This window comes from Clinocottus analis, unplaced genomic scaffold (genome assembly GCF_023055335.1).
Source record: "Clinocottus analis isolate CAN_PGR_092001 unplaced genomic scaffold, fCliAna1.0.p SCAF_22, whole genome shotgun sequence".
NCBI lineage: Eukaryota > Metazoa > Chordata > Actinopteri > Perciformes > Cottidae > Clinocottus > Clinocottus analis.
Window position 1 is genome coordinate 770,001 of NW_027175954.1, and position 19,749 is coordinate 789,749.

Consider the following 19,749-nt stretch of genomic DNA (forward strand, 5'->3'; position numbering starts at 1 on the left):
TTTACTTTCCGTGAGTAATTTCAGTCACAATCTGCATCATTAGCACCACTGACACACAGCAACTGAAGCATTAACACACTATATTGCCTATTTCCGCTTCTTGAAACCAAACATTGTGGATGCAAAAGAGTCAAAACAAGTGAAATATAGGGAAGTGAGTTTATAAATTAAAAAGAAAAAGGTGCAACACAAATAAAACTATTTCCACAGAACAGCGTCAACACGCACACACCCTTCACATGTCGTTGGCAACGTGCCAGTCATTATAACAGTCTCGACCGGAGATGAAGCACAGCGCCACGTCGCAGGTGGAGCACTTCACGGGCGTCTTGCACGGGCAAAGCTTGCACCTCAGCCGCCCGTCGGTGCTGTGGCCCTTGATGTGCACGGGCCTGTGGTGCGGGAGCGGCACGGGAGGCGTTGGGCGTCTGGCCCTGGAGCGAGAGCCCGCCTCCGCCAGCTCCTCCGCGAGGCTCTCCCTGAATGCCCTCTGCTGCAGAGGGGTCGCTCCTTTGCTCTTCGCGACATGTCCGTGGAGGAGGAAGGCGTTCACGATCGCGATGTCCATGAATTGATAAAAGAGCATCTTGTACCACTTCTGGGTCCTGTGGGGGATTTCGTACGAGTCCGTCTCGCCGTCAGAGGGGCTCGCGTACCTGGATGGACGGAAGACAACGAGTGGTCCAAATCAATAAATACATCAAGTTGTTGTACTGTCATGCTGTCGCATCAATATTCCAGCCTGAGTTTTATTAACTTAATTATCATGCTATTCATTTATGGCGCTTGATTGCTAAAGCCGTCAAACCAGCTAACATCCATTCTCTTATGTAAATCGAGTAACTACAACACACATCACTGCAGATACGCACACACATAACTAATTTCTGCAGCTTTTAAAATCGAGTGAAGTGCAAACTGTCCAGAAACTGAAGACTTACTTTTGCCTCTATGTGACCGTTATAAATAAACAAGATGAGAAGCGAGATGTTCGGCTTTATCTATACATAGATGTTCCTCATCCTTGTCATCTGCGTCTGGTGAAATCAGATGAAATCATGGCCATCATCCTTCAGCTCAGAGTAGAATGAGAGATTTTCTAAAAAAAAAGGGGACTCTGGTGCTCGGAAACACTTAGCGCTTTCATCCGCAGGGGTCGCCAAAATTATATTAAAATTAGAAAAAGTACATACAGGCAGTAGTCCTTTGCCGCTGGTGGAACTGGGACGCTCTTCAACAGCCACTGCCTGTCTTCACCTGAGACGCTCCTTTGCGCCGTGTCCACCGCATGGGCCGCGTGGATCGTCGAACACATGTTGACGTCCCTCCTGTTTCTCCACTGGATGAAGAGGAGCGAGTCGCTCTTGATCCAGCGCAAACTGCCGCGGGGTGATTTGGAGTCCAGGCTGTTGTTTTGGGTTTTCGGGAATCCGACTCCGTTCGTGCGGATGGTTCCGCACGCCCAGATATCCCTCTGAAGGAGGTCGCGGAAAAGGGTGGGACTTGTGAAAAAATGATCCACAAAGAGTTCGTAGCCGGTGCCTAGCGACCGCGTGTCGATTAGCTCCATCACCGAATCATAGCCGAGCCCCTGGCCACCGTTTTCCCGGAACTTTTTCTTGTATATGTAAAAGTCCCACGTGTACCGGCTCCTGGAGTCTACCAGCTCGAACATTTTATATCCCCAGCGACAACTCTTGTTTTTAATGTCATGTTTGAGCTCAACGAGCGGTTTGGAGGGAAGCAGTCGCTCCTCAATGGCAATTTCCTGGTTAGGGTGATAGTTCCTTATGCAGGCGTTCCTCATCTCCTGGTAGAGTGGCTTTATTTTGCAGAACGGGTCGAAGGCTGCCGTTCCTCTCTTTTGCTTATTTGCAGTATCCACCGCCGGGTTACTGAGGTGAAGTGCCCGGCAGATCCTGAGGAACTTCGCACAGGTCATTACTGTTTTCGGGAAGGGAAAGCTGTGCAGTTTTCCCCTCTGCCAGTAATCGGTAAGCGCGGGGCAATTCACGACACCCATGTAGACGACTAAGGACATGAAGGAATACATGTCCTGCAATTTCAGATCAATCCACGGGTCGTCGACGCCAGAGTTCATCGAGCCGTAGTCATTGGTGTTTTGAGTGAGTGTCTTTAAAATGGAGTTCGTAAAGAAAAGTTGGAAACACCGCAGGGCCGTGTAGGAAGCTCTAGGTGCGAGCTGGGGTCCCGGTGGACGGTTGGGTCTGAAGGCGGGCTGCGGTGGTTTCCCGCATGGATCATCAGCGTCATTCCATCTCGCCCCCTCCGACCGGTCAGCACTGCATGAGGTAAACAGACAAGAAACAAGGAATGGGTTACTGACTGGACACAGTGTCGGGGGCCCTTGACCTTTACAGTTGCATAACAAACTGAGCTCGCAGTAGACCACAAAAACACTTAATAACACTTCAATCACTTTGGTTAGTTTAATTACTTTGGTACAATATAAATACATTTGATTCTGACTTTTTTCAGTTGACTATTTATCTTCTTTACTGCTTTATTTATACTACTTGTTTTTTTTATTTTACTATGTGTCTCTTGTGTGCACTGCTGCTGTAATCCTGCAATTTCCCCACTGCGGAACTAATACATCTTAAAAATGTATTAGTAAAATGCAGCTCAAAGAGAAACCCACCAGAGGGACACTTAAAATTGGCCAGAAGAAACAAAAAGACACACAGCAACTACCAATATGCCATCGTCTCATACAGACAAAACGCGTTTTCATAATTCAGACAGAAGACTATCTCTGTTAAAATGTACAAGGATACTAACTTGTTCAGGCTCGCATCTCCTTCTCCCTGCGGAAACGGTGCATCTCCCTCGGAGTCAAGAGACGACGTGTCGCACTCTTCGTCAGATGATTCCGCCAAGGACCATTCGCGTTCACGCTTATCTTCTTCCTCCTCTTCCTCTTCTTCTTCTTCTTCTATTTCTACTTCTTCATGAATGTGTTTTGGCGGTTGGCTAACAACTTTTCGGCGTACACGTTTTTCTATTTCGTCTTCTGCTTCTTCTTCTATTTCTACTTCGACTTCTGCTTTGATGTGTTTTGGCGGTTGGCTAACAACTGTTCGGCGTCCACGCTTTTCTTCTTCGTCTTCTTCTTTAATGTTGATTGGCAGTTGGCTTTGACAAGCAACTGTTCGGCGCACACGCTTTTCTTGAAACGCATGTTTAGTTTTCTTCGTATGTTTAACCATCATTTACTCACATAAACCTCCGAAAATCATCCCATAAACCTCTCAGAGCACAGCCAGGAAACCGGATGTACCGCGCGTTGCGCCTAGTCCCGCCCCACTGTGCCGCGATTGGCTATTGGCTATTTCATTGGCTCTATGACGTGTCAGTCAACAGTACACACGGCTTCATCACCCTTTGCACATATTTTCTTTATTGAAATACACTTGCTGCATGTATTTTATAATCTACATGCTTGTTGTAATTTACTGATTCTGATTGAAAGCTTGGATCGGGTAGACGGAGAAATGCTGATTTTCTACCACGCGGTGGCAGAATTCTCCCTGATGACGCCCAATTCGACTTCCGGTTCGGTTTCGACGAAGAAGAAAACCGGACCCAAAGCATGTTTGACCCAAACAAACGCCTCCTAGCCGACTAATCGCTGTCTGGTACACATGCCAAGGGCACATTTTCAGTATTATAAGGTGTTTTTGTGCGGTTTCAGTGACTGACGTCAACGGTTAGACGCTGGACTGCTGCTCACCAGCGAATGTGACACTTTATTATGACGCCGTGGAGATGTTTTCGGTGTCTGTCTGCGGTCAGAAACCGGCCGGTTAAACTCCAGCTGAACGACACAAGACGCTGCTCTACGGTTCAGGGTGAAGTGAGGGTCAGGTTTGCACCCAGCCCGACAGGTAACGTCCCAAACCTGAACACATTACTGTCAAAATGTCTTGTAAGGGTTTCCAGAGGGATAGCTAGCTAGCTAGCTAGCTGTGTCACCAGTATTGGCCCATCAATGATCAACACATCAACTGAAAGGCATTGCCATGCTGTCTGCGGGGCTGGAAGCAGCATTCAGATCACTGCGGTCAAGTGAGCCCACATCCGCCGAGTGAACCTCAATTGCAATTCTGAATGCACCTGTTTTCAAGGTGTTACAGTACGGGGGCGAATTTATGAATATTATTATTACATTGAAGCTGATTTTGAAGTCAAAATCAGCGTGGTATGGCAGAGTTTACGTTACAAATGTAAGGATCTGTTTTTATAGCCGTTTGAATATTGGAAATTGGGACATTATCAATATCATTGTTATTGAAGCTGGCTTTGAAGCCACTTTCGGAATTGTGACATTATATATATCATTATGTCAATGAGCTGAATTTGAATTCAATTTTCTTAGAAACTGTACAGTAAAATCTCAAGGCCATACACATGTGCACAGCAGAGGTCAGCAAACAAGACTGTGTTTTAATTTTACTTTACAAATTTAAGGATCTGATTTTATAGCTGTTTGGATATTGGGAAATTACGTTTGAATGTTTTGGGAATGATGCCGTCCACCTCATCTCTGGAGTTACTAAAAAACACAATATTCTCTTTGTCTCTTTGGACATTTGTGTCATTCGTCTGATGCTGTAAGTAACTACATATTATTCTGTGCTGCAGGCTTCTTGCACCTTGGAGGCCTCCGAACAGCTCTCTACAATTACATCTTTGCCAAGAAGTATGGCGGCTCGTTCATCCTGCGCCTGGAGGACACGGATCAGAGCAGGCTGGTACCTGGTGCTGCAGAGTCCATCGAGGACATGCTGGAGTGGGCCGGTAGGGAGTGCTGCACCAAAGTCATGTGATGCATCACAGTTATTGTGTTAATGAATCAATCAGATCAGTACACTGGAAGCTAAAGTACTGATTAATATCTTCATAAAATGTTATGTTGCAGTGGTTAATTGTGTCCCCGTTGACAGTCATTCCAGAGATTTTACCTAAGCTTACTTTCCCCTCCAGGTGTACCACCAGATGAGAGTCCTCGTCGAGGGGGCCCGGTCGGTCCGTACCTTCAGTCTCAGAGACTGGACCTCTACAGTCAGACGGCCCAGCGGCTTGTCAAGAGCGATCACGCCTACTACTGTTTCTGCAGCTCTCAGAGACTCGACCTGCTCAAGAAAGAGGCCTTAAGGACGGGACAGACACCAAGGTGGCTACATGACACAAAAATATACACAGGGTTTACGGTTTCACCTGATGACATTTCTTACAGGTTGAAAATAACACACAGCCATACTTCAGGATGTTTTTGTCAGATTTAAAGCAGCGGCTCCGCCTCCCTCTCCCCAGGTATGATAACAGGTGTCGTCACCTTCAGGCCGGGCAGGTCCAGCAGAAACTGGCTCAGGGAGTGCCACATGTGATCAGGTTTCGTCTGGATGCAGGTGTCGAGCCTTTTCAGGATCTGATCTTTGGACGCAATCATCATGAGGTGGCCCAGGTCAGATTTGTAGTGTTTCAATGTGTTTCACACTAAATGATTATTAATGACAATTATTCAATTACTTTTTCAAAATGTGCAGGTCAAAAGTCACTGTGATCAAAAGTCCTTGTGCCTTCACGAAACACATTTTGAGCCATAAAACCCCCAAAAGGTTAATGCTAATTATGACTATTTCATCAAAATGTCTAACAGACAAACTTTCATTGTCCTCTTTTTCTTTTTCTTCTGTTTTTTTTAAGGTGGAGGGTGACCCTGTGGTGATGAAAGCTGATGGTTTTCCCACCTATCACCTCGCTAACATCGTAGACGATCATCACATGAGGATCAGCCACGTGCTACGGGGGTCAGAGTGGCTCATCTCCACCTCCAAGCATCTCCTCATGTACCGTGCTCTCGGGTGGCAGCCGCCCACCTTCGGACACCTGCCGCTCCTGATGAACAAAGACGGCACGAAACTGTCCAAGAGGCAGGGCGATATTTTCATTCAAAGCTTCCAGAGAGACGGAGTCCTGCCCGAGGCCCTGCTGGACATCACGACCCACTGTGGGTCCGGATTCAACTGTGAGTGATGGAGGAGAGGGAATGTTTTTGAATTTGCTCACATGTTTTGCATTCGCAATTACATCCGGAAACATTTATAATCAAAATCTATTAATATCAGGAGTACTTTGTTATAAATGACTTGCGTTGCTTTGCAGCCAATCGCATTGGACGGAGGATAGATGAACTGATCTCTGAGTTTAATCCTTCAAAGATCACAACACACTCTGCTCTGTTAGACCTGGAAAAACTACCAGAGTTCAACAGGTGAGTCATAACTCATTGTCTGTATGTATTGTTATAATGAAGGCTTTATACCGATCCACCTTTCTTGGCATGTAATTGGTTTGAATAAATAAATAAATAAAACATAGTCTTGTTATCTCCAGAAACAAGTTAAGGAAGTTACTGTGCTAGCCAAGAAATGCTCTTCGACATCACCCCCGTTTCCTCTTGTTTTCAGTATGTATGCTAAGCTTATCATCTGCTTGCTATAGCTTTATATTCACCAGATAGTTAGAAGTCATCTTCCTCTGCAAATAAGCGCTGCCACCATGGAGCTGTGCGCAGCCTCACAGGGATGCTAACATGGATATTCTTTTTTTCCACTATAAAAAACATTATTCGTTTATCATTAATCTCTCCGATTGTGGCAGAATTCACCTGCAGCGCCGCATTGAAGACGAGGGGCAGTGTGATCTGTTGATAAAAGATCTGCAGGCACAGATCCAGCAGGCCTGCACAGCAGAGATCCAGGATGAGGAAGTTCTCCATGAGGATTATATCAGGCGGGTGCTGCGTCTTCGTAAGGTAACCACCAACGGCACACTCACAAATATGTGTTCAAACCATGTTACCATGTGTTCATATTGTATTTTTGAACATGCCGGATACGTAAAGTTGCTTCTTGTGTACAATAACTGCAAATGCAGATGTTTATCATTAAACAGGTAGACGCTTGATACTTCGGTATTTGTCCTCTCGGTAACATTGGAGGATTCTTAAGGCTATTAAATTACCTAAAAAGTTCAGTTATGTGGAAGCCATGAACTAATTAAAATACAGTTTTGACTATCAGGTGTTTTCTCTAAAACCTTGAAGGGATTTAGAAACTGTTTAACATTTGGTTTTAGTTTTCCTTCAACTTTTTTCTCGTTGTCTCTTCTCTTATTTCTTAATACTGCTCCATTATCTCTCATAGTAACAATGCAACCGGCCTCTTCCCCTCGCTACAGGGTCACATATCTTCTCTGAAGGAGCTTGTGAGCCCTGCTTACTCTTACCTGTGGGTCCGTCCTTCCGTCTCCAGCCAGCAGGTGGCAGCGCTCACCACAGAGGCCCAGCACATCGCTTCATTAGTGCTCAAGTACGACCCTCTCCCAGTTGCATGTTTCACTTTACCTGACAGGGTCGTCAACATTTCCGTGTGTGTGTGCGTTGCAGATTGATAGCGGAGCGAGGTGAGGAGCTGGCTGTGGATCGCCTCGCTAAAGATCTGAAGACTCTGGCGAAGCAGGCTGAAGCCACCAAATACAGAGACGTGATGAAGCTGTTGCGTCTGGCTCTCAGCGGTCTGCAGGTACCGGAAGACGACGTGTTCACTTTTAAGACCGATAACACAAACACAAACGCACAACGCAAACGCAATGACTTAGTGGGGGGCGGGTCTTGAAGGTCAGCCGCCGCGGTGTAGTTTCTTTATCGCCCAACGTTAGTGTTTTACTTCTGGTACGTGCATTTACGCATCAAAAACCTTCATGCGTGAAGGTTATCTCACTGAACAGAACATGTAAGTGTCAAACGTTTAACTAAGTTATTTTTTTTTCTTTAATAATGCCAAAATGCAATAGAATAATCCTATTAAAGGAAGCTCCATTAGCGCTCCATTGTATGTGGTTAAGTTGCATTGTGGGTAATGTAGGCTCGATGTTTTGATAATCAAAAATGTGGAACGACACAATGCAATATTTCTGGTTCCACTACACAGTTTTGATTATTTTCTTTCTAACTTTTTCAATGTGGTGTCCTACAATGTTACAGCAGTGCAGTAGATTTAATCGAATACTCTTTTAATAAAGAGTGTATTTCTTTCTTTTGACTTGTAAGCAGTCTTGACCTTCAGTGCAAACCACTAGTCTTGCACTGGAGAGTTGACGTGTTAATGTATAAATACACAACTAATGCAGCTAATCCTGGACAATTTGTACAGACAGATTATTCCAGTTTTAGACGTGTGTGTGTGTGTGCATTACTTCCCTTGTCCAGGTTCCAAGTCTCAGAACTGCTCAGACTAGACGACCCTTTCAGACACTGGGCATAGAGCCTGTCTTTTTTTTCGTAGACTCAGACTAGTCGGGGTGAAAGTAACGTAGTCTGCACTCACTGGACTTCAGCTGGAGTCTGTAATTGATTCTGTTTTCACACTGTATTTCCATCCAGTCCCAATATTAATCACACGAGTTTGCAGTTCCATATTAAAGCTTGTGTTCACACTTTTCCAGCGTTAACGGGAACAAATCCAGCTTCGTTCTGTCGGCTGCGCTCTCAGTTTAACAAATCAAGTCACGGTGAACGTGTTGGTGTTTCTGAGCCGCGGTAACGCCACCTGTATTTTAAGATCGCTTTGACTCTCAGAGGAACTGATATGACATCCTTTTTAAATCATTTATTTCCAACTCACTTGCCATTTTCATTTCTGCATCTTTATTTTTAGAACTCCACTTCTGCAATGCAACCATTTTGGGCGGCATTCATAACAAATGGCACGTTTTTGCTGGATTGTTTAAATTGCACAATTCCCTTTTTTTTTAAAAATAAATATATATTTCTGTCCATGGCATGACTAAGCTAAACTCTAAAATAGCATGGGTCAAAATAATAGTAATGACTAAAGCACTTCAGAAATCCTCCGGTGGCTCACTCACCAGAGTAACCTGCTAATATTCAGAGAGGGGATGTGGAAAGAGGAAGTGTATTCAGATAGCTTTTCACAGAGGTTACGGACAGTTTTCTGACTGTGTGTTTGTGTGTGTGGTGTGATTGCGTTACTCCACTGACCCCATGTCATCTGCTCTCCTGTGAACCTGCAGCAGGGGCCCAGTGTCGCCGAGATGATGGTTTCTCTGGGGCGTGCGGAGATCTGCCATCGATTCCAGAAACTTGTGCTGCCGTCAGAGACAAGTGAAAGACGGGGCAGCTGACAGGCGCCTGGTGAAGACGTGCCGCTGTTAAAGACGTGGCCAGTATGGGGCGAGCTACCGGGGAAACCACCTGGTGATTTTGCCAAAAAGCTCACTGGGACACATTTGAAAAGGACTGCACTCAAGTGATTTAAGTTACCTTGAATTAATGTAAATGTTTTATAAAAACTGATTGTTCTCACATGGTCCGTTTGTGTTATTTAGTTCTGGGACATTTTACAGGACCAGGTGTCACGGGGAGCCGAAGACGGGAAGTACCTCTGTGTATTTTTATGCACACATATGAATGCACAAGTATTAAGAATTCAGTGCTAAAATATATAATAATGTAGTACATTTGCTTTCTTTGCCTGGAAATTGTATATATATATATATATATATATATATATATATATATATATATATATATATATATATATATATGTATATATATATATTTTTAGATCACTTTATGGGTACTTTTAGTATAATATCACATTTGGATTTTTACTTATGCAAAGGCTGCAAGAGATGCATTATCTATCTATCTATCTATATATCTATATATCTATATATATATATATATATATATATATATATATATATATATATATCAAAATTATACTTGATATTTTATTTAGTTAACATTATTTAAATAGTCCTACTGGTTCTTTATCACGTATGAACATGTTGTTCCTGGTAGAGGAATTCAAACTTCTTTTAAATAGTTTAATAGTATAACTATATAGTATATCATATTTTATGAACTCCGCATAAGTAAAAAAAAGTAACGTATAGTGTACTTCGTGTTTCTAATCAGTAACTTGAGTCATGAAATACATGCAAAAAGTACAATATTTGAATTTAAAACGTAGGAAAGTAAACGCGACTATACAAATACAACTCCCTCAGTACTATAGTACCTCATAGTACGTCATAGTACCTCATAGTATCGTAGTACTCGTGCTGAAGGGGGTGTAGCTGCACCGTGTCAGGAGTGTGACTGGGCGTGAGTGTCACATGCCGCCGCGCAGGCTGCAGTTTGACACCTCCGCTTCCCCGCAGGAGACGCGCTCAGTCCGGCTACTGAACCTCTCTGGACCCGTAAGGAGACCGACGGCAATGGCGACCGCTGACAGCCAGGCGACCTTTGAGTCGTTGCTCAGTAAGTACACGGGAGGGGAAGATATACACCGAAATATACACAGGAGAAGCTAACATACATAATCTCCTCATCGCATTATCCGAGTTAACGTAAAACGACGCTGACGTCGTTCGCTATAACGTCACGGCAACGGTCGGCGCGTGCCGTTAAGTTTGACTTAATTACAATATTACCGTTAATTATTAACATAGTTTTAATTATGAACGTGTCGTTTTGTTTTTATTATTTTTAAACAACTTTTTTAACAAAATAAGTTTGGTTGCTGTGCAGAAAAGTATCAGAACAGGAAGTTGGTGGAGACCACGCGCGCGCTCGCCGAGCCAGCGCTCGTGCGGTGTGTTATGTCTGCGCTCCTGTGCACGCGCATTGTTGCAGAACATTAGTGCATATTATTTTCAGTTTCCAGGTGTTTTATTTGAGCAGAATTAGCAATAATACCATTGAGAAATACACACCGACGAGTTAAAAACCAATATTTAAACACAACACAATGTAGGTCTTTTCTTCATGATTTAAAGTTTGTTATCCTCTTTATCTCTCTTACATATTACATTAGTACGTTTTTTTGTCAAGTTTAAAAGTCAACTTTAGTATAACTCTGTATTAATTCCATGTTTTCTGTGTAGATCTGTTCTTTCGTTTTCACTTCCTCATTAAATTGTGTAATTGTGCGCAAATATTTCCAAATATTTGATCTATTTGAGGCACATAATGACGTTTATTTTTAATATAACCGTTTAACCTGTTTTCTCTGGCATTCCAGACCAAGCCACAGACCCAAACAACCAGGAGGACAGATGGGACTGCATCCAGGGCTTCTACCAGCTCGTCGACCAAGAGACTGACGGGTAAACTTGAACGCACAGTGTGTTCCACCTCATCAGCGTTGCTCCTTGTGTTTTACCTACTTTAAGTGTTCGCAGACATCGCCGCGTAGACTCCCGGATCATCTTTGTGGCTTCGAACCTGAGCGGAAGTCTTCTGGGGAACGCTGTTTGCTTCTGGAAGTTACTTTATTGCAATTGTGGCATTTGAGAAAGAGTTTCTTCACGTCCATGTTGCAGAAACGGCCTCTCAGTTACACCATCATGCAGGAGGGAGGAGGAACTCTGCAGCACCTTTCTCTCTCTGTCTTATTGTCAATAATATAATGTCTTAAGCTTGAATGTAAGAGTAAAATGTTTCTTAAGCTTTTCATCCGTTCCTCTTAGCTTTAATCGCTACGTGTGGACATTTTAATGTGACTTAAATGTAAATGTTCTGCTTTCAGGCCGCAGGTTGCCATTCGTCTTCTTGCCCATAAAATCCAGTCTCCACAGGAGAAAGAGGCGCTGCAGGCTCTCACTGTAAGACATCATGTTCTTCATCTCTACATGTAGGACACAGATGATACATATTACACACTTTTATCTGTTGAATATTCTGTGTATTCGCTCGTCTGGGAAGTTCCCAGAAACAGCAAGCAGCTTCTTTCGCCACTTCTTTTTAAATTCAAACAACACATTTAACAAGTAACGTTCTAGTTTTGTATTCGTGCCGACAATTTCTATTTAATGCAATTCATTATGGATTAAACACGGTATTGCTCATAGCGTCTTTAATGGTACGGGCCATTCATTGAAAAATAAACCTCTTTGTTCTGAGGGCGGTGCTGTAAAGAATAGCTGTGCCCAAATGTCATCACATGGCCCGAGTGACATGAGGGAGTTAATTGGCATTTTGAATCTGCTGTGTCGTCGTGTAGTGAAGACAGCCGCAGCGTTTCACTGTATAAGGCAACTTAGGGAAGCTTCTGGAAGCTGCATGTGCCTCATGTCATGTGCCATCTGAAAGGTGGTTAACCGCCAAACATGTAGCGAGAAATCCCTTCTCTCTCTCTCTCTCTCTCCTTTGTGTTGTGTGAAACCAAGAGGCCTTTGTTTCTTTCATTTTCACATGTTGAAAAAGCTTCCGTTGACAATGGCTTGGTGCTTTCCAGGTCCTCGAGGCGTGTATGAACCACTGCGGCAAGAGGTTCCACAGCGAGGCCGCCAAGTTTCGCTTTCTCAACGAGCTCCTCAAACTCCTCACACCGAAGGTAATAATAGAGAGACGGGTGTGTTTACTTCCTTATGTGTGTGCATGTAACAATACGCTGTCATTATGGCCATTATATAATCAAAAGTAACGTGCTGTAACTGGTCTGTGTAAATGTTTTGTTTTGTGGAATCAGACTGTTGATTTTCATTTGCAGAGTCATCATGAATATTTTATTATAATAATAATAAATAAAAAAACATCCTGAGTAACAAAGTGCTTCACACAAGACGGCAAAGTGAAAATCAACAAAGATCTCAATACATTAATTCTGGGTCAAAACCGTTTCAAGAAGCAGTTTAAAATCCATTGGTTTAAAAAAAAAAAAGAGGAACCATAAGTTCAAATCTTAAAATCCAAACACCAATTTTTGATTCAAATAATAGTCGAAAGAACAAAAAAATATCCCTCACAATATCGATCAGTTCTACTCAATTTACAACATTTTGGCCCTCAGACCTTCATCGGGTAAATTCAACTAAACACATTTAAGTGGATGAGTTTTTAAAAACTCTTCCAGTTGAAAACTTAATGGGACATTAACAAATCATCTACTAAACTACACAAGTATAAACACACGGCTTAATCACGTAGTACTCGAAAGATCAACATGAATGAAAAGTGAAAGACTAATAAAAGAGTGGAAAAGTTGCTCCGTGAGGATCAGCGCCGATGTGACTGACCTGGTTTGATCTTTCCTGAGCAGTACTTCGGCACGCGGACTCCTCAGAAAGTGAAAGACCGAGTGACCGAGGTCCTCTACGGCTGGACCCTTTGGCTAAAAGACGAACCCAAGATCCAGGAGGCTTACGGCATGCTCAAGAAACAAGGTCTGGATGCAACACCCGAACTCCTAAACCCTTGAGGCCGACCCGACCAACCACACTGACATCATTCACAAGATGCATTCAGAGTTTAGAGATGCTTAAAAGAGTGATGCATATATATAAAGTGTTGCGAATAAAACCATCTTCTCCTTCTTTTTGTCATGTCAGGTATCGTGAAGAAAGATCCCAAACTGCCAGACACCGTCATAACGGCGCCTCCGACGCAAAGAACCACAGACTCTGTCTTCGACCAGGAGGACAAAGCCACGGTGAGTGTTTGTGTTCGACATCCTGTAACGGCACATTAAACGTTCATCCTGCTGAAATCTGTGTTCTGTGTCATCAGCTGTTAGCCAGATTACTGAAAAGCGGCTGTCCCGAAGACCTGGAGACGGCCAACAGACTCATCAAAAGCACCATCAGAGAGGTGAGCGGTGCTGGTGGTGTTCGATTGCACGTAGCTGTTATGATAATTGAATGAGTTTGACGTTGATTGGTTTATGTTTGCATGTGTGTGTGTCTCTTTTAGGAGCAGGAGAAGGCAGAGAAAGTGTCGAAGCGGGAATCGACTCTGAAGGAGGTGGAGAGCAGCACCGAGCAGCTGCGAGAGCTGCTGGACCGCCACGCCATCGCTGGAACCTCGTTACAGACGAGCGACGACGCCAAGGCACGTCGCACGTTTTCACAGACTGACGATGAAGCGGGCAACTCGTTCACGTCTGACCACAAAAAGCTTTTTTTTTTTTCTATTTTTCGACATAATATTTGCTGTTTAAATAGAAGTTTCATGTAGTTACAGTCGATAGCAGAAGTAGAAATGATAATCACCCCGAAAAAATGTGCGCGAATGTAGCGCGTGGTGTCTGAGGCGGTCGGTGTCAATTTGGGTCTTCGGCCTCAAAAGGCCTTTAAGGTCTTCTCACATGGGGGCTTTAGCACAAGTTTTCACCACAAAAATGATGTTTTCCACCTCATCATCTGCGTGAATTTGTTTTAACGCACCATTTTGCGTCTCTTCTCGTCCAACTGCTCCACGCCGGTCTCTCCTTTTTTGTATGACGAGATCATGATTGCTAAATGGAAAGATAGTGCCGACTGCCGTTCAGGTAACTCAACATTTGAGCCCTCTTCCCTTCTCTCTCTCTCCCTCCGCAGGCCTTGTTCGAGCGCTGTGACCGGCTGAGGCCCAGCTTGTTCCGCCTGGCCAGCGACACGATGGACGACGACGCGGCGCTGGCGCAGATCCTGGCGGCTAACGACGAGCTAACGCTTGTCGTAAACGGCTACAAAGACCGAGCGGCAAAGAGAGAGTGTAACGGGGCACGGGAGGAAGAAAAAGAGGGTAAAAGTAACGGCAGGCCTCTTTTTGCCCGCTGTTTTTCTTCTTTGTGTGTTCGCCGCTCATATTTTGAGTTCTTCTCGTCCCTCCAGCTCCAAAGAGTCCCAGAGAGATCAAAAGCTACCACCTCATCGACCTGTCGGCACTGGACTCTCCCTACATGCACAGAAAAGCGGATTCTCCACCGTCCTTTGAATCCTCCTCCGCCATGTTTTCCTCTCTTCTGGAAAGTACCTTCCACCCGGCGGCTGAACAGGACTTAAACGAATTAGGTATGCTCGCATTCGTACCGACTTTCTAGTTCGTTCTCTCTCTCTCTCTCTCTCTCTCTCTCTCTCTCTCTCTCTCTCTCTCTCTCTCGCAGCGATGACTCATAATGTAATGATGTGACTGTCCTGTGACTCCAGAGTTAGATAATCTGGACTCAGAACAGACCCGAGAGACCACGCGGTCGTCGTATTATGAAGACCTGCTGCAGGTGAGGCCTGTGACGTGCATTGATTTGATCGGTTTTATTTGGGAGTGAGTGTTCAACAGCGTTTTGTCTTCTTCTCTCAGCTCAATGGAGAAGTTCAGATGAAGAACGGTGAGCAGAACGGAGGGAGAGGTGTCGTGTTGAGAGCTCGTGGATGTGGGGGGAGCGACGCCTCATCTAACGGGCCCGGCGCTTGGTAAGGAGGGAAAGAAAGGAACCATTGTCGGCTGCTCGAATCAGAAATTTAAAAAGGAAGTCGCAGTCATACGAAATTAAACTACAAAGCAGTAAACTGTAACAAAATTACCAGATTTTATGAGAACATATGACTGACATTCCTCAATTACATTTTTTTTTTCTTATTTAAAATAAATTACATTTTCAATTATATTTACTGTCCTGCATTTTTCATGAACTGTAATCTCAGACGGTAGAGATTACGTTCAGCTGCAGATACTCTGATATACACTCGTCTCGTTTTGTGCATTTATGTGAAATTCTTTTTTTTTGCCATGTTATGTCATTCAAAGGTTTTAAAAAAAATCCACGTCAGTGTCTCTGCTCCAGGATGTGTTTTCGGGTCATTACAAGCTTTTTCTTCCTGGCTTTTATTTGCTTTTCATATTTCTAAAATGACCTTTGCTTCTCTCAGGTCGCTCCCTCACACTCAACAGTTCACTCCAGAGTCGCAGGAACATCTCGGTGAAACGTCTGGACATCCAGTGAAATTAGAGGAGCGCTCGTTCACCCGGGAACTCCTGAATAACATCTTTGTTCCAATGGAAACCATCACATCCAGTATGTTTATTCGTACAAACAGCCGGCTGAACTCTGTGTCTCGTGCTTCCTTTTATTTTTTATTCTGGCTCAATGTTTGTGTTTTTTTTCTTCCTCCGTGTTCGCGACAGGAAACCTGGAGCCGATCACCGTGTACGATCACGGCGGCGTCCACGTCTCTCTGCATTTCGCCAGAGACCCTCCGCCGGGCCACCCGGGCGTCGCCGTGGTCGTCATCTCCACGGTGAACACGTCCGCCCTCGAGGTCAAAGACGTCCTGTTCCAAGCGGCCGTTCCAAAGGTGAAGGAAAAAAGAAAATCCCAAAACTTTGAGTTGTCGTCTATGCCTGCGATTTAAGCTAGTTTTATATTTTTTTAGTAGTTTTTTAATTTTAAATAAAGAGCATAGAGTTCTTACTGCACTGTGTGACTGACGTGTTTAAAATGTTGATGATTTTTTATCAACATTTTAAGCTTTATTGCCAAATTTTCACATACAAGGATTTTTGCATAATGTAAAACAAGTACTGCAAAAGTAAAGAATTATAAATATATGTTATTATTAACAAATAATCAGATGCAGCCATTATAGAGCAGCATCTTGGGCCACTGGTTCGCGTTATTTAGGTTATAGAATAACCAAAAATGTAAAAACATCTTCTGGTTCCCGCTTTTCTGCATTTGATATCATCTAGAAATCATAATGATAATAAACTTTAGTCATATAGCCCCCTTTATGACGTAATATGCAGCTCGAGGTGCATGACAGGAGAAACACTTTTGGTCGAGCGAAACAGGTCATGATGATGACGTCATCGCGTTTAAAGATGTCTTCATAAGTATGAATTGTACTTTTTTTTGGGGACATTTTCTAGATTAAGCAATTAGAAATGGAAAGATAAGCAATAATGCAAATAATTTGTCTGTAAGTTTCGTCTCTTGTACTCTTTCATGTCCTTACAATTGAAAAATAATCAGTTTTTACACGCAGTACCGTGTTTGGCTCTAAACCGCTGGCGCCCCCTGCTGGAGACACTCCAGATTTACCAGACTCTAAAATAAATAATAATTAAATAAAAAACGTTGCTTTGCTTCTTTTTTTTCATTTTTTTTCTTCCAATTTTGTTGACAATCCTTTTCCCTCATTCACATATTTCCTGTGCTGACCTGTTTCCCCATGAATGAGTTATGAATATCCATTTAAATTCCACTTTACTCTCTCTGGTCCCGCAGACCATGTCGGTGAAGCTCCAGCCGGCCTCGGGGACGAACCTCCACTCATACAACCCTCTCCTGCCTCCGCCCGCCATCTCCCAGGTCCTCCTGCTGGATAACCCTCAGAGCGTGAGTTTGATCCCCATTAAAACCTCCACATATGAGAGAGCCAACGCCGCACTGCACTGTCACTTACAGCACATAAAACATACTTGTACATAAGCGTCACTACGTTGCAGTGTGCTTGTGTTCATAACTATCATTTATATGCATAGAGCCATGCTGTTGTATTCTGCTGTTAATTTAGCATCAGAGGTGGAAGAAGTACTCAGATCTTTGACTTAAAGGAAGTACTTGTTATGCAGTTCAGAATTACATCATGATATTGGCTCATAATTATTCAAGATTCAAGATGTTTTTACTGTCATAAGCACAGATACCAGACAGTTATTCTATACAATGAAAAGATTATTTTGCTCGGTCTTCCGAACACAGATTGCAATAAACTTAAGGTATAAAAAATAAGGCACAAAATATAAAATATATAACAGTACTGGACAAAATTATGATAATAATATTGCTAATTATTGATTCAATAACTGTAATGCAGCTTGTAAAGGAGGAGCAGACTTAATGTATTTATAACCTGCTGGGTAGCTTAGGTCATCATAAAAAGTCACACTTTAGTATGTCATGATAGATTAATATTTACATCTTACCTGGTTCCCCTCTTGCTTTTAGCTGAAGGTGCGTCTACGCTACAAGCTGACACTGACACACGGAGACCATCGGCTGAACAAGAACGGAGAGATTGACAACTTTCCTGACTGGACCTCGTTGATTGGCCGCTAAAAAAAAACTTATTGGACTAAAAAAAACAAAAACAAAAGTCCGGAAATCTGGATTCTGAAAGCAGAGAGAGAGGAAAGTGAAGAAAAACTGGGCATAAAGGTGTGAAACGTGTGAGCCGTACCAAACAAATATCAAAGATGTATGTTAGGATATTTAAGACATTGTGTTTCCTGATGCATTAATGATAAAACCTCAGATTTATAGAAAAGATGAGTAAACTCTACATCATGTGTTAAAATGTGACAGTTCAGGTGTCTTCGGGTTCAGGTTCCTTCTGCCTGTTTGTTCTCTGTCTGCAATATAAAAGAGGTATTTAGCATTTGTGACGGGGGAAAAAGATCCCAGTGCCTTTTAAGATGGAAGATGTGATGGTTTTAATGTGTATTTATGTAAAGAATGAGGTCGTCTTAAGGAGTGAATGTGTGAGAAAACATTGTGTCTGAGGGTGATTTGCTAGATTTGATTGCTTAATTGATGAAAACTGAACAATTTCATTGCACTGACGTCGCATTTAAAGTTTTTTGCTTCAAGCAATGCAACTTCAAACACGAGCAAATGAGGGAAAGATCTTCACCACCACGACTAAACTTCATGAAAACTAACTAAACCGTCAAAAAACATCAAGCAAATCAAGAAAGACTTCTCTGAACCTCAAGACATGGCGCATAAAGAAATGTGCTGCGGATAAATAAAAAAAAACTGAATTATATTGACGACTATGATATTTAGTTTGTGAGAGTTTACAATGTTAACATGTTAGCGTATGTAGCATTATGCATGTAAGCATAATAATCTGCTTGTGTTTTGGTATTTTTTGCAGCTTTCTTTCTCATGTGATGAAAGTTGTCACAGTTGTGAAGATCTTTTCTTGATTTTCTTTGTTGAGGTTGCTAAAGGCTAACGTAGCCACAGCCGATTTGACTCTTAAGTCGCTGCTAACTTCACATGCTCAGTGTTTCCTCACCAGCTGTTTTATACTGTGAAGCTTCATCCTTCTGAGCCCAGAGTCAGTGTTCATCATCTGTTCCTGTCGGGTTTGCACGCGTTCAATGTGTATTGAACACACTTTTTAAAAAATTTTTGGACGACTTAAAGCCAACGTGACTGTTTCTTTAAATGCTCGTCTGCCTCTTGTCCGTCAGTCCAGCTCATCAATAAATACACACACTATCATCAATAAATACACACACTGTCATCAATAAATACACACACTGTCATCAATAAATACACACACTGTCATCAATAAATACACACAGTCTTTATTTAAACATGGCCTGCGGCATTATTCAGTCGGGTTGTTTTCTGTAATGTTTACATTAGATTTCGGTGGTCGAGGTCACTGTGACCTCACGTCTCATTTCAGGTGACACGCTACGGTGACGTTTCATTTTTTAAGACATACTACTTTTAAATATGATTTTTTTTTCCCCTCAACATAACATACTATTTATTGGATTTATTTTACAAATCATTTTTGGTTTTTTGCTTTTCGTTTTAGAGACAATAACCTTTTTTATTTTAATTTTCTTTTTTGAAAGTAATTTTATTATTATATCATTTATTATTTTTATACTTTTTATTTTTTATTTAAAAAAATATTTTTATTTTTATATTTTATTTATTTTTCAACACTAATATTAATTTATTTTCACTTTTTTCATCCTCACTATATTGGGATTTTTTTTTAACATATTGATTTTTTTCTCGAATAATTTACTGGCTTTATGTCCACATTCTATAATGACTTTAAAGTCTGTATAACACGTTATATTATGACTTTTCTTTCCACTATGACCTTTTAAATTATATTAAA

General features: G+C 42.5%; 3 protein-coding genes across 4 annotated transcripts in view; 2 read left to right on the forward strand and 1 right to left on the reverse strand.

Annotated features, from left to right (window-relative positions):
• Positions 1-3,280, reverse strand: part of LOC137792885 (piggyBac transposable element-derived protein 4-like) — a 3,502-nt gene extending 222 nt beyond the window's left edge. Inside the window, exons 1-3 of the mRNA XM_068588680.1 lie at positions 2,803-3,280; positions 1,194-2,303; positions 1-656 (exon numbers count right to left, since the gene is read on the reverse strand). The exon at positions 1-656 is cut by the window's left edge and continues 222 nt beyond it. Of these exons, the coding sequence (XP_068444781.1) occupies positions 236-656; positions 1,194-2,303; positions 2,803-3,233 (1,962 nt within the window). The 5' untranslated portion in view covers positions 3,234-3,280 and the 3' untranslated portion in view covers positions 1-235. The remainder of the gene's footprint in view (positions 657-1,193; positions 2,304-2,802) is intronic.
• A 288-nt stretch (positions 3,281-3,568) lies between these two features.
• ears2 (glutamyl-tRNA synthetase 2, mitochondrial) lies at positions 3,569-9,409 on the forward strand. Its single transcript, XM_068588695.1, has 10 exons — positions 3,569-3,908; positions 4,666-4,821; positions 5,008-5,197; positions 5,338-5,488; positions 5,731-6,052; positions 6,190-6,298; positions 6,688-6,841; positions 7,267-7,397; positions 7,475-7,604; positions 9,115-9,409. The coding sequence occupies exons 1-10, from the start codon at positions 3,776-3,778 to the stop codon at positions 9,229-9,231; spliced, it is 1,593 nt and encodes a 530-aa protein (XP_068444796.1). The 5' UTR covers positions 3,569-3,775; the 3' UTR covers positions 9,232-9,409.
• An 829-nt stretch (positions 9,410-10,238) lies between these two features.
• On the forward strand, positions 10,239-19,185 carry LOC137792887 (ADP-ribosylation factor-binding protein GGA1-like). Of its 2 annotated transcripts, none has more exons than XM_068588684.1 (16): positions 10,239-10,375; positions 11,139-11,223; positions 11,646-11,721; positions 12,354-12,452; positions 13,158-13,281; positions 13,447-13,547; positions 13,625-13,705; positions 13,808-13,945; positions 14,434-14,620; positions 14,710-14,889; positions 15,025-15,095; positions 15,176-15,288; positions 15,745-15,890; positions 16,001-16,170; positions 17,103-17,213; positions 17,826-19,185. In XM_068588684.1, exons 1-16 carry the CDS (start codon positions 10,333-10,335, stop codon positions 17,934-17,936), a joined length of 1,836 nt encoding a protein of 611 aa, XP_068444785.1. In that variant the 5' UTR covers positions 10,239-10,332; the 3' UTR covers positions 17,937-19,185. The 2 variants fall into 2 exon arrangements, with proteins under 2 accessions (XP_068444785.1, XP_068444786.1); XM_068588685.1 differs by having other exon boundaries at positions 13,814-13,945.
• Positions 19,186-19,749: the final 564 nt, after the last annotated feature.

Coding starts and splice junctions, on each gene's coding strand:
- ears2 (XM_068588695.1), top strand. CDS start 3,776: ATGACGCCGTGGAGATGTTTTCGGTGTCTGTCTGCGGTCAGAAACCGG. Junction 6,053..6,189: donor CTGTGGGTCCGGATTCAACT/GTGAGTGATGGA, acceptor GTTGCTTTGCAG/CCAATCGCATTGGACGGAGG. Junction 6,299..6,687: donor AAACTACCAGAGTTCAACAG/GTGAGTCATAAC, acceptor CGATTGTGGCAG/AATTCACCTGCAGCGCCGCA.
- LOC137792887 (XM_068588684.1), top strand. CDS start 10,333: ATGGCGACCGCTGACAGCCAGGCGACCTTTGAGTCGTTGCTCA. Junction 13,706..13,807: donor TCAAAAGCACCATCAGAGAG/GTGAGCGGTGCT, acceptor TGTCTCTTTTAG/GAGCAGGAGAAGGCAGAGAA. Junction 17,214..17,825: donor TGCTGGATAACCCTCAGAGC/GTGAGTTTGATC, acceptor TCTTGCTTTTAG/CTGAAGGTGCGTCTACGCTA.